Source organism: Dama dama, chromosome X (genome assembly GCF_033118175.1).
Source record: "Dama dama isolate Ldn47 chromosome X, ASM3311817v1, whole genome shotgun sequence".
NCBI lineage: Eukaryota > Metazoa > Chordata > Mammalia > Artiodactyla > Cervidae > Dama > Dama dama.
Genome location: NC_083714.1, coordinates 42,906,445 through 42,918,380, shown reverse-complemented (window position 1 = coordinate 42,918,380; position 11,936 = coordinate 42,906,445). Strand labels below are relative to the sequence as shown.

General features: G+C 37.3%; 1 protein-coding gene across 4 annotated transcripts in view; it reads left to right on the top strand.

Moving 5' to 3' along the window:
* The first annotated feature begins 1,107 nt into the window (after positions 1-1,107).
* Positions 1,108-11,936, top strand: part of MCF2 (MCF.2 cell line derived transforming sequence) — a 76,510-nt gene continuing 65,681 nt past the window's right edge. For 2 of the 4 annotated variants that reach the window (XM_061136061.1, XM_061136060.1), the window contains exons 1-3: positions 1,108-1,132; positions 5,267-5,381; positions 6,606-6,696. In XM_061136061.1, the coding sequence (XP_060992044.1) occupies positions 1,108-1,132; positions 5,267-5,381; positions 6,606-6,696 (231 nt within the window). Of the gene's footprint in view, positions 1,133-5,266; positions 5,382-6,605; positions 6,697-9,915; positions 9,967-11,936 lie in introns of those variants that run through there. The other 2 variants (XM_061136063.1, XM_061136062.1) reach the window with 1 other exon arrangement.

Sequence of the window (11,936 nt, the reverse complement as noted above, 5' to 3'; positions counted from 1 at the left end):
GAATGTGTCATCGGCCTGACACCACCAGAGACCAGGTCTTTGAAGGCCCTCTGTATCAGTGGGCAAGGGGGAAGACATGGCTTCTCTGAGAAATGTGGAACCACAGGCATTAAAACCAATGATCCAGAATAGCTGAGTCTGATGGCCCGTTTTCTTTGAAAAAGTTATCCTGGCTCATGGACCAGAGGCAGGTAGTGGACTTTGATCTGGGGCCCCTGTGGAGCTCACTAGAATTGAACATTACAAATTAGCACTTAAGATCTGGGACAACTAAAATATATTGAAGATCACATGGATGTGTCCCACCTCTAATGGTCAAAGATGAGTTAATAGGCTGCTGTTCAAGGAACACTGACTCTTATGCCAGTTATTTTGCATTTGGTTGGCACAGCACCCTGTGAGGTATATATTATTATGGCCAGTTTACAGGTAAGGAAACTTGAGACTCTGAGAGGCTAAGTAACTTGTACATGTTTTTATAGCCAGTATATGCAGCAAGCTGGGATTGGAATTCAGGTCTCTTGGACTCAAAAGCTGTATGTTTAACCACTGCTTTATACTAGATCTCTGACACTTTTCCTGACCTGTAAGATGGGATAATAATAGCTTTCTCCAGGGTTTTTTAAGGATCCAATGCAATAAAGGACCCGAAAAATGCTTTGTAATCACTAATAAAGCTTTGCAGAGTGAAAGGCATTATCAGAAGTAGAATACACTATGCTACAGTGTCTCTTCGTTTCTGTCTACCCTTTAGATAAATCCAGATGTCCTAGAGTTTGGACTTTTGCCCCTGGCTTTTTGGTCACTGAGAGTAGTTTATGTCCCAGGCATAGATTCTGAGAATGAGGACAACTGGTCTTATTTATCCAGTGACACTGTCCAGAGTGTTATTTCCTTCTTAGGTGGCTGAGAGGAGTAAAGAGAAGAAGGTCGGCCTTGCGTCTGCGGAGGCAGATCTTTGGGACCCCCCAGAGTTCTTTCCTGCACGCTAAGAAATCCCCTGTGCATTTCTGGCTGTTCTCTAATGTGCCTATTGTTTCTCTCCCTTTCTCATTTGTCACAGAAGACGAAGTGCTTCCCTGTGTAAAGGACATCAGCCACTTCTTAATGCAAGACATCGCCTTCCTGTCTGGTAAGCAGACATTTTCATATATTAAGATGAGATACATGTTTGAATCCATTAACAAAGTTAATTTGGTCCTTATAGGTGGCTATATAATTTTTATATTTTAAAAAACATTTATGCATTGTGCATGTAGTTGCTAAAGAAATGGACATTTAGAGAATAACTAGAGGTTTTAAATATGTTTAGATATGTGATTAAAACCAGGCTTACCAGCCTTGTACACTGGACACTCGGGAACATCTTTAGCAATCCATGATGAGTGAAAGTGGGATCCATCTCCTTAGGTGGGTGCAGGCTGAGTGAGAGGGCGGCCACAGATTTCTCTGAGGTTTTCCCTGCTGCCATAGCTCTGATGACTTAAATGTTCATTAAAAATGCTGTGAGTCACCCTAATTAAGCAGTGTACACATGATAAAAAGTTGACTTTTCTAAAATGTACATGCATTTGTGTATTATTTCTAAAAATTGTGAATAATGTATGTATTATGAAATACATATAAAATTTACCTTCTTAACTATTTTTAAGTGTATAGTTCAGTGGTATTAAATACATTCACATTGTTATACAGCCATCCATCCACCATCCATTTCCAGAACTCTTCTTGTCTCGTAAAACTGAAACTCTCTACTGGTTGAAAAATAACCCCTCGTTCCCCCCCTCCCTTTAACCCCTGGTAATTACTGTTATATTGATACTTTCTGTATCTACATATTTGACTATTCTTGGTGCCTCATATGAGTGGACTCATGCTGTATTTGTCTTTTTGTGACTAGCTTTTTTCATTTTGCATAATGTCCTCCAGGTCTTTCTATGCTGTAGCATATATCAGAATTTCCTTCCTTTTTTAAGGCTGAAGAATATGCCATTCTATGATGAGTTAGTTTGTTTATCCATTCATCCATTGGTGGACATTTGGGTTGCTTGCACCTTTTCGCTCTTGTGAATAAAACTGCTCAGTAGCATTACATATTTTTAGAGATACAGCAATAGGAAACCACCCCTCTTGTTTTAATCTGGTCAGATATCTAGGGGAAATTTTGCTTAAGGACAAGCAAATTCGTTTTCAGGTGTTAGAGTAACTTGAACTATGCCATTAAACATTATATTTATTGTATTAAATGGATAAGAACAGTTTACAAGTATATGTGTTGTTTGTATGAAAATGTTTCTTAGGTGTTGAGAGTACAAGAGACCATCTTATTCCTTCTAAGTAGTTAAATTATTTCTCCTAAAATGATACCTACGTGCTTGGTTTACCAAATGAGCAATTACTTTATAGATGATCCTAATTGGACACTTCCATCTGGCTTCTGCTTTAATGATTAGAATTAACAGTAATTGTGAATTAGTGGTGACTTAATGAGGTTTTATGTTTTTATTTTATAAGTGGTATAATTGTGTGACAGGCTTTCACTATTAGATTAAGGGATTTTGCAGAAGCTCCTCAGTGTTTTTAAAATTGTGTTCAAATGGAAACACCCTCGGGACCTGTTTGCCGATCTAGATCCCTCTCCATAATTTCCTTTCTTATCTGATCTTTGTAGCTTTCAAAATACGTCTTGTCTATCGTTTCTTTTGAAGAAAGGGTTCCCAATGTTAAAAATGACAAAAACCTCCCTATTTAGAATATTAATATCTCCTTTCTTTTCTCACATGTCTACTACCTAGTACCTACAGCACTTGTGCTTCCCTGGTGGCTCAGTGGTAAAGAACCTGCCTGCCAGTGCAGGAGATGTGGGTTCGATCCCTGATAAGGGAAGACCCCCTGGAGGAGGAAATGGCAACCCACTCCAGTATTCTTGCCTGGAAAACCCCATGGACAGAGGAGCCTGGTGGACTGTGGTCTATGGGGTCGCACAGAGTCAGACATGACTTAGCGACTAAACAACAACAGCTGCAGCAACACTTGTGGGTACTCAGTGGTGATAACAGTTTATTGATTAGTTGATGAGAATCTACCCTTATAAGAACCAACATTCTTTCCTTTGGTAGGTATAGTTTGCCTAAATACTGCTCGGCAAGTCTAACATATATATGTTGCATTATATGTTATATATTATTTATATTCCTAGTTCTACACCATACCCTATCTACAGAGGCCCCTTGTTTCTTGCTTGGCTAAGTCTCTTGGTTCATAGTTGTACAGTGTCTCCTTTGAGTTCCTTTAAAATTCTTGGGTGGATGCCATCATTTTCCATGATTATCTTTCTTCATCTTGCTCTTTACGTCTAGAATGTTGTAAAGATTTATCATCATTTGATTTATTATTTTGGTCTAGTTTGATTCATTACTTTGGTCTAGTCTGATTAAAAAAGTACTATGGGAATGGGGCCCCTCCCTTAAGTTTCTGTTGAGAAAGATTAAGGCAAGGAATGAATTTGACCTTTTCCCAAGTGCTCTAGTGGAGAATGTGCGTTCTGCTTTTGTTGGATAGAGTATTGTAGAAACATCACTTAAGTCACTGTGGTGAAATTGTTGTTCAGGTGTACTGTTTCCTAGTGAATTTCCCAGCTACTCCTTCTATCAGTTATGCAGAGGGGTGGTGAAATTTCTGACTAAAATTGTGAATTTGTTTATTTCTCCTTGGAGCTCTATCCATTTTGTTTCTTGTATTTTGAAGCTCTGTTATCAGATACATAAGCACTTAGGAATATTATGTCCTCTTGATGAATTTACCACCGTTTGATTATCAAATGATCTTCTAATTTTGACAAATCTATTTGGTCTGATATTAGACAGTCTCTTTTGGACTAATTAGCATGATATATCTTTTTCCATCTTTTTCCTTTTAATGCATTGTGCCTTTATATTTAAAGTCTGTTTCTCATAGACAGTATATAGTTGGGTCTTGATTGTTTTATCCAGTTAGACTATCTCTAACTTTTAATTGAAGTGTCAAAATCATTTACATTTAACATGATTATGCATGTGACTTGGTTTAAATCTATCATTTTACAATTTGTTTTCTATTTGTCCTGTTAGTTCTTTGTTTTTTCCTTCCATTTTTGCTTTCTTTTGGAATTAGTTGTTTCATCATTCTACTTTATCTCCTTTGCCTTTGTCATAGTTTTATTGCATACTGAATTTTTTTATGTCTTATATCTCTATTCACTTAAATTCAGCCAAATGAGAATTACAACAAAATCTCTCAAAAGTTTTCTTTTAGCAAGCCAGATTCAAAGGCCACCCTACAACTTGCCTTCTAAAATAATCCTTCAACTTCCATTTAACACTAAAAATGTATTGAGCACCTACTCTGTGCCCAGGTGTTAGGCTGACTATAGAATGGGACCTCAGGCACATGGAAGGTTCACCCCTGCACTTAGGTGGCTTTCATTCTCAATCCTCTAGGTTGTGTAGAGGGCCGTGGAGTGGGATGAACACTGAATTTTATACTTTGTGGTCTTTCTTTCTTTGCATTAGTAAGATTCCTATACCATTGCCGCTATTATTCCTTATGTTGTTTCTTCCACCAATCTGTTAGAACATTACTTATTACCTGTAGTTTGTTTACTATACTCTTTCATGTTCACCATGACTCTAAGGGGTTAATTTTTTCAAGGTTTCCACTTGTTATCAAGCTGTCAGTGACTCATTTTGAATTTAAACTCATAGTATTGGTATAGAGACAGTTATTTTCCAATACCCATGGTTGTCCAATATGAGGGATCAGTGATATTTTCAACTCTGTTTATTACACACATTCCATGACATTTTTTCCTCATTTTGCTGTCTCGTATTCCTCCCTCCTTTCCCTCTTCCTTTCTTTCTTTTGTCTTTCCCCCCCCTTTCTCTTTTTCTTTCCTTCTTCTTTTCAATTTCAAAACCACCCTGTTGCATTTTTAAAAGATGTTTTAGCCATGCCCTATGGCATGTGGGATATTAGTTCCCCGATCAGAGATTGAACTCTCACCCTGCATTGGAAGCCTTAATCATTGGCCCCTGAATAAGTGCCCCACCCTGCCACTTTTTGCACTTAAGCAGGAGCATGGTGCCATTTTGGTTTCTGTGGAGGTCATCATCCTTGTAAAAGTTGCATTGGCCCCAACCTGTCTTCTTATCACGCCTCTCAAATCTAAAATCCTCTATTTTACATTGTTGTGACATAAATGTTAACTTGGTTTTTGATACTGTTTTAGGTGGCCGGGGAAAGGATGATGCTTGGATCATTACATTTCCAGAAAATTGTAATTTCAAATGCATACCAGAAGAAGTTATAGCAAAAGTACTGACTTACTTGACCTCTATTGCAAGGTACAGCATTTCATTACATTGTGTTCTTCAATTTGGTTTCTTTTTTGGATACCTATTTGAATGTAATAACAAGAAAATGATGTTTTAGTGTGGCTATTATTATTTTAAATGATTTATAAGACTCACTTTCAGAATAGATAAGAAATAACTTAGAAGCAGAAGCTGACCACTACTTAAATTGCTATAAAAATCGTACTGAGGATCTATGAAAACAAAATTGGGGACGAAGAAGTATTTGTCCCCATGTAGAAGAACATAGGTTGAAAATGATGATCATAAAGTCTAAAAGAAACTGTCACTAGCCAATAGCTAGACAGCTATTCTTCATTTCTTCCAAGGATAAAATAAGAAGACAAAGTTAAATAGACTTAAAAGTGATATTGAAATGGATTAGGAGTAACTTCTTGATATTAGAAATCATTTGAGATGAGAATGCTTTAAGGGGAAAGTTTCAGAAGCTCCCTTAAAGATTTTATTTAGTTTGCAAACAAGTTTTTTAAAGGAAATGTTTTCTGGTTATTAATCCTGAATTCTAAGAAGGCGTTAATCTAAAATGGTAATGTTATGAAGAGTCTCATGAACAAAATGGAATGGAACAAAATAGAACAAAATGAAATGGCAACCCACTCCAGTACTCTTGCCTGGAAAATCCCATGGACAGAGGAGCCTGGTAGGCTACAGTCCATGGGGTCGAAAAGAGTCGGACACGACCGATGTGACTAAGCACGCACGAACAAAAATCAAATCCCAGAAAACAAAATTTACACTGTACCTCTTAAAGCTTGAAAGTGGTCTCTTTACGGCAAATAAAAGTTTTATTATGCATTACGCTGCCTTCCCTCAAGGAACAGGCAAGAGATTTAACAGTGTTTTTCTGAATGAATTAATGGATCATTGACTTATGATGGATTGCCGTGAAGTTAAATCTGATGTCATGAAGGACAGCTGTCTCTAATGTTTTCCCATGCCCCAAATCACAGTATTCCAAATCCATTTTAGTGGCACTTACCTGTTTAAAAGATTGACATAAGTGGCAAAAAGAAATTTTAAATTGTAGTAGAATATGGAATTAAATTGATTTTTCATTGTAGCACCTTGTGATAGCTTCCCAAATCTGTCTTCAGGCCAGACGTCACATGTAAATGAAATAATCAGAAGTAAGGACATATTTAGCAAAGTTGGGTTACTATTAAGAAAAACATATTATTTCCTCTTATCTTCTAGGCAAAATGGATCTGACTCCCGATTTACCATTATTCTTGATCGAAGATTGGATACCTGGTCTTCTCTCAAAACATCTCTCCAGAAAATCTCAGTAAGTACCAATTTATTCTATAGTAACTTCTTATTTTTGTTTTGCATTATACTTTCTGTTTGTGGGGGTACAGATTATTTTTATTCTGATGGAGGCTAAAAAAAATAGATGGAATGGAGAGGTGGGAAACTAGAGAGAAGAACTGGTAAAGGAGATTGAGCTGAACAACTCTACTCAATAGAAAACCTTATAGGAAATAATGAGTAGTTAATGGTTCAAGTTGAGTGAGAAGAGATTCATGGTCTCCTATGCCTTTCAAAGCAAGGCAGTTTTTTATGTGAACTTTTTATAAAACAGCAATAACCATGTTGTATACACATTGTATATTGAAAAGTATAAAGAAGGAGGTTTAAAACAATAGTTAATAATCCAACCATCCAGAAATAAGTACTTTTTAACATTTTGGTGTGTATCTTTCTAGATTTTTCTTTCCCCTGGGACAGAGAGGGTACGGAGTCACCTGCAAAATGACATATCTCCCCAATTAGAGTCTAGTCCCCAGCTCCCCAAGACCCAGAGAGTCCCTAAAGGAGACAGTATGAGAGATGCAGTCTTGCCCACAGCTGAGATGATCTTTTTACATTATTAGGCTCATCTGGATATTGTCTGACAGTTCTTTCATAGAAAAGAGGGAGGTGAGGAACCCATAGGCTCTTCCTGAGCTGGTAAGAGTGGGGCTGTCTGTGGAAGTGCCATGTGGTCAACTTGCTCTATCAGACCAGAGAAGCTGGGAATCAATCCATGTTTTTTCTTTGAGAGTTCAGTATCATCAGCCAATGAAATTCTTCCTTCATCTCACAACCAACCGACACAGAGGCCACACCCACCAGAGGCAGTTGGTTTAGTTGTGAAGCCAAGACAGAAATCTAAGTTGCTGGACTTCTGAACCAGAGTTCTTTTTTGTTCTACTAACTTGCTGACGAGTATAAGAAATACACTGACACACGGTATCATCAATGAGATCATTATTATTTTCATACCCATTATGAATTATTCTTCATCTTGAACAAGTCAGTATGGTAGTTTTTTTATTTCTTAAAACAGAGGAGAGAAGAATTAATACCAGATTCATGAAAGTCACCAAAATAAAATAGTAAAACATCGAATTTATATAATACATTTTTGCTTTTTTAAACACTTTCACATTTATTAAGTAATGTTGACTCTCTCTGTTTCCTGATTAAGTCCTATGGGTGGATGTCTTTATAAATTGTCCTATAGATGAGGGAATTATATTGATATACAATATGCATTTTGGAAAGGTTATGTGATGAATCCAAGGTCAGATAGCTAGATAACCAAAAGAGTGGGAACAGAATTGAATTTTCATAAATTCTAGTTGGTGACCTTTCCACTTGCTGCTTCCTATCATTCTCCAAACGACTTGTGGATACACAAATACATTAATAATTTTTTTTTAGAAAAAGGTAAAATTCCTTTGGAGAGAATACATCTGCCCTCCATGTACTACAGACTCCTATCAGTGGGGCTGAATGATATTTATCCAGGTATTTATCATGCCCTGGCCTTTAGGATCAGTCCTTGGGCTTGTTGAACAAACTTTAGTTCATGATAAGAATCAATTATTTAACACTAAATATAGCACTTGTCATAATAAGGCATTTTTAAAATCACCCAGCCCAGCTTTTTTTTTTCTTTTTGGCCAAAACTACCTGTTTGATGAAATTAATTTTCATTGAGTGACTGGTTGGCATATGGTGTCAGTTTTGAAATTGGGTCTTGATACTGCTTTGCTGGTGGCTCAGATGGTAAAGAATCTGCCTGCAATGCGGGAGACCTGGGTTCGATCCCTGGGTTGGGAGGATCCCCTGGAGAAGGGAACGGCTGCCCACTCCAGTATTCTTGCCTGGAGAATCCCCATGGACAGAGGAGCCTAGCAGGCTACAGTACATAGGGTCACAAAGAGTCGGACACGACTGAGCGACTAATCACAGCACAGCACTACTGATTTGGGGTCAATAAAGGAATAATGACTTGTTTCTTGGAAGTGATGCTCCCCTTTCTGTTTCCTAGGGATGCTCTCTCAGTGGGAAATTGAGAAGTCTGCCCAGCAAAGAGCTCTGCATCCAAGGTCCCTTTATTTGCATAATTGCCAGGCAGGAGTGGGGGTGCAGGTGATGAGGACATCTGACTGGCTATAGATTAGTTTCAGCGTTGTTTTATTTAAATATTTTAAATGTTTCTGCTTATGGTATAGTCTCTATACCCATACTTAAAAGCACATTAATTATATCTCAACCATTGGACACTGTTTGCCCATTGGACACTGTTTGCAGTAGAGGTAAATATTGAATACAAGCTAATTTCAAGAGCAAAAGTTGATGTTCAGAAAGAATTTCTGGTGAAAACAGCCATTGTATAGATAGGTCTAACTGTCTTTGGTATATTATTTTAAACTAGTGTCTGTGAAGTAATTATATAATTCAATTTGAAGACCTTAATTTCTAGATTCTTAAAGAAACTATGCAGTTAGGCTATACTTCATAATGATAGGAGACTATATATATATATATATATATATATTTTTTTTTTTAGTTACATGTTTTGGGGAAATGTTCCTTCAGTAGAGAATCCTACCCATCTCAGAAAGTTTGTATGTTCTGTTCTTTTTAGATTATCATCAGGAAAAATCCCACAAGCTATTAACCTTTCCCAGGCTTAAACCCAGAATAGAATTTAATAATAATAATAATAATAAACAGAATTGAATTTCAAGTTACATAGGGGGATAGGGCAAGAATAAAGATATCAGTTAATACTACCTTCACAAAGATTCTTAGCATTCCACCTTAAAAATCAAATTGCGCAGAGAAAGCCAGCCCCATCTAGCCCCTAAGAGGACAGTTTTTTTTTTTTCTTCCTCCACTCTTAGGAAAAGCCTGATCTTCCTGAGCAGTCCAGCACCAGCTAATCCATGAGGTTCAATCAGGCTAAGTAATTGGGGGAATGTGTGGACTCTGAATTACAATGAGCAGTAGGAAAGGATCTGTCAGCTGACTAATCGGAGATAGTGGGTTTTTTTTTTTTTTTTTTTTTTTTTTTGCAGCGCTGCCAGGGTGGTAATGGAAGCAGCCACAGCAGCTTTGTTTGATAGAGATTTTTGGCTGCCGCTTTTAAATACTACCTAAGACGCAGCTCATATTTCATCAATGTTGCATTGACAATTGGAAAAGAAGCGTGTTGTTGTGTATAGGCGAGATGGCAGAAGCAACTCCCCCGAGAGGCAAGATGAGGTTCAGAAGGAATGCGGTAAGGGCTCTGCCTGCAGTCCTGGAAAGCCCGTTCCCAAGTTCAAGTGCAGGAATGCTGCAGCATGGTGCTATAGCACAAACTGCTGAATGGGGCTTTTCAGGATGGAGGGTGAGAGTGGAGACTCGGATTTGCGTGGATTGCATTGATGTGATTACTGTGATATGGACGTAGGGGAACGTTAAGGCATCAAGATCTAAATGTGATCAAATTTATGAGGAAGCATCCTTCGTCATGGTATTTATTTAAGAGTGTATGAACAATATTGACTCATTTGGCAGAGTAGCTTAAAGTCACTAGTTATCAATAAAATAATACCGAACAAAAGGATTCATCCTTCTTTTCACCATGGACAAGTAGATTATGGTATCATGGACAGATCTGCAGATGACTTTATCAGTGTTTAAAAAGGCTACATGTTACTGGACAAGTGAAAAAATGTTAAGTCTGATGATTTGAATTCTTTCTGATTTCAGGTTTTCCTCAAATTAAAAAAAATTATTTCCCCAAATTCAAATGTTAAAGATGCAGAATTCTAGCCCATTGACTACCTTTTTTTTAAAGGAAAAAAAAGAGTGACTCACCGTTATTTATAAGCTAGAATTTAGAAATCTCTTCTTTCAGATACATTTTCAAATTTTCCCATCATTGGTTCACTTATATACCAGATTCCCAGCAAATTTCAGAAGGGCTAGTTAGATGTCATTTGGAGAAATGTGAAATAACAATAGCTAATTTAATAATTAACTGGTCATCAGCCCAGTTTTCAGTGCTGCTCTTTTTCTTTCAAAACTTAAGATAACGTTATTGATGCTGTGATTTAAAATAGAATACCTGCTTATTTAAATAATCAAGGCAACACCAAAAAAATGAGAGAGTGACAATCAGTCATAGAACAGAATGACACTTGGAATCAAAAGTAAGATCAGGGAAATAAACCAGTAAGAATTTTACCCTTGTTGAATGACAGTGAACATCCATGGGTGAGTAACTGGTTTATTTTCTAATAAAGCTCTTAGCACAAGATAGTATTTTAAAAATTACAGTTTAGGATATGAATCTTTTTATTTTGACAAAATTGTATCTCCAGCTCTACACATGATTGTGTATTATGGGAATAATAGCTTCAGATTTTTAACAGACAATTTATGGTGCACAAGAGATGCCCGTGTATGTGCTTTGCAATGTTGGGTGCAACTGACATTAGTACTTTCGTTATAAAAAGTAATTGACTTAAGTGTTAAGAAGATTCCTAATTCCTTTATATGCATAGATATTTTCTCATTTCTGAACTTCGTTTCCTGTATATGCATGCTTGCATGCTCAGTCACTTCAGTCGTGTCTGGCTCTTTGTGACCCCATGGATTGTAGCCTGCCAGGCTCCTCTGTCCATGGGAATCTCTAGGCAAGAATACTGGAGTGAATTACCATATCCTCTCTAGGGGATCTTCCCGACCCAGGGATTGAACCTGCATCTCATATGTCTCCTGCATTGTCAGGCAGGCTCTTTACCCCTAGTGCCACCTGGGAAGCCCTTTCTGTTTATACACACACCTTAATATACACAGAAATTAATGCAACACACAAGTACTTAGTGAATAGGTATATCTAGTATTGTGCTACAGACAATATGGGTTACACAGGTAAACGTGGAATGGCTACAGAGCTGAAAGAGCTCTCAATCTAGTAGAGAAGGTAGGACATGTTCATAAATAACTATTAAATAACTATTATGAAAGAACTTCTAGCTGGTGGGGAAGGCCTCAGGAGATGACATTTGTTTGGACCTTAAGGAATAGCATATGTGTCTATTATCTTTCTTGGTGTCTTTCCTCTCTTTTTCTCTCAAATTAATTACTTGAAGTTGTCTGTAGGAACAGCTAGCTTGAAATGAAATTGATTGGATCAAGTCTAAAGCCTAGAACTATAGTGGAAGACAGATTTGTTCTGCTTGCATGGATACAGCTTGA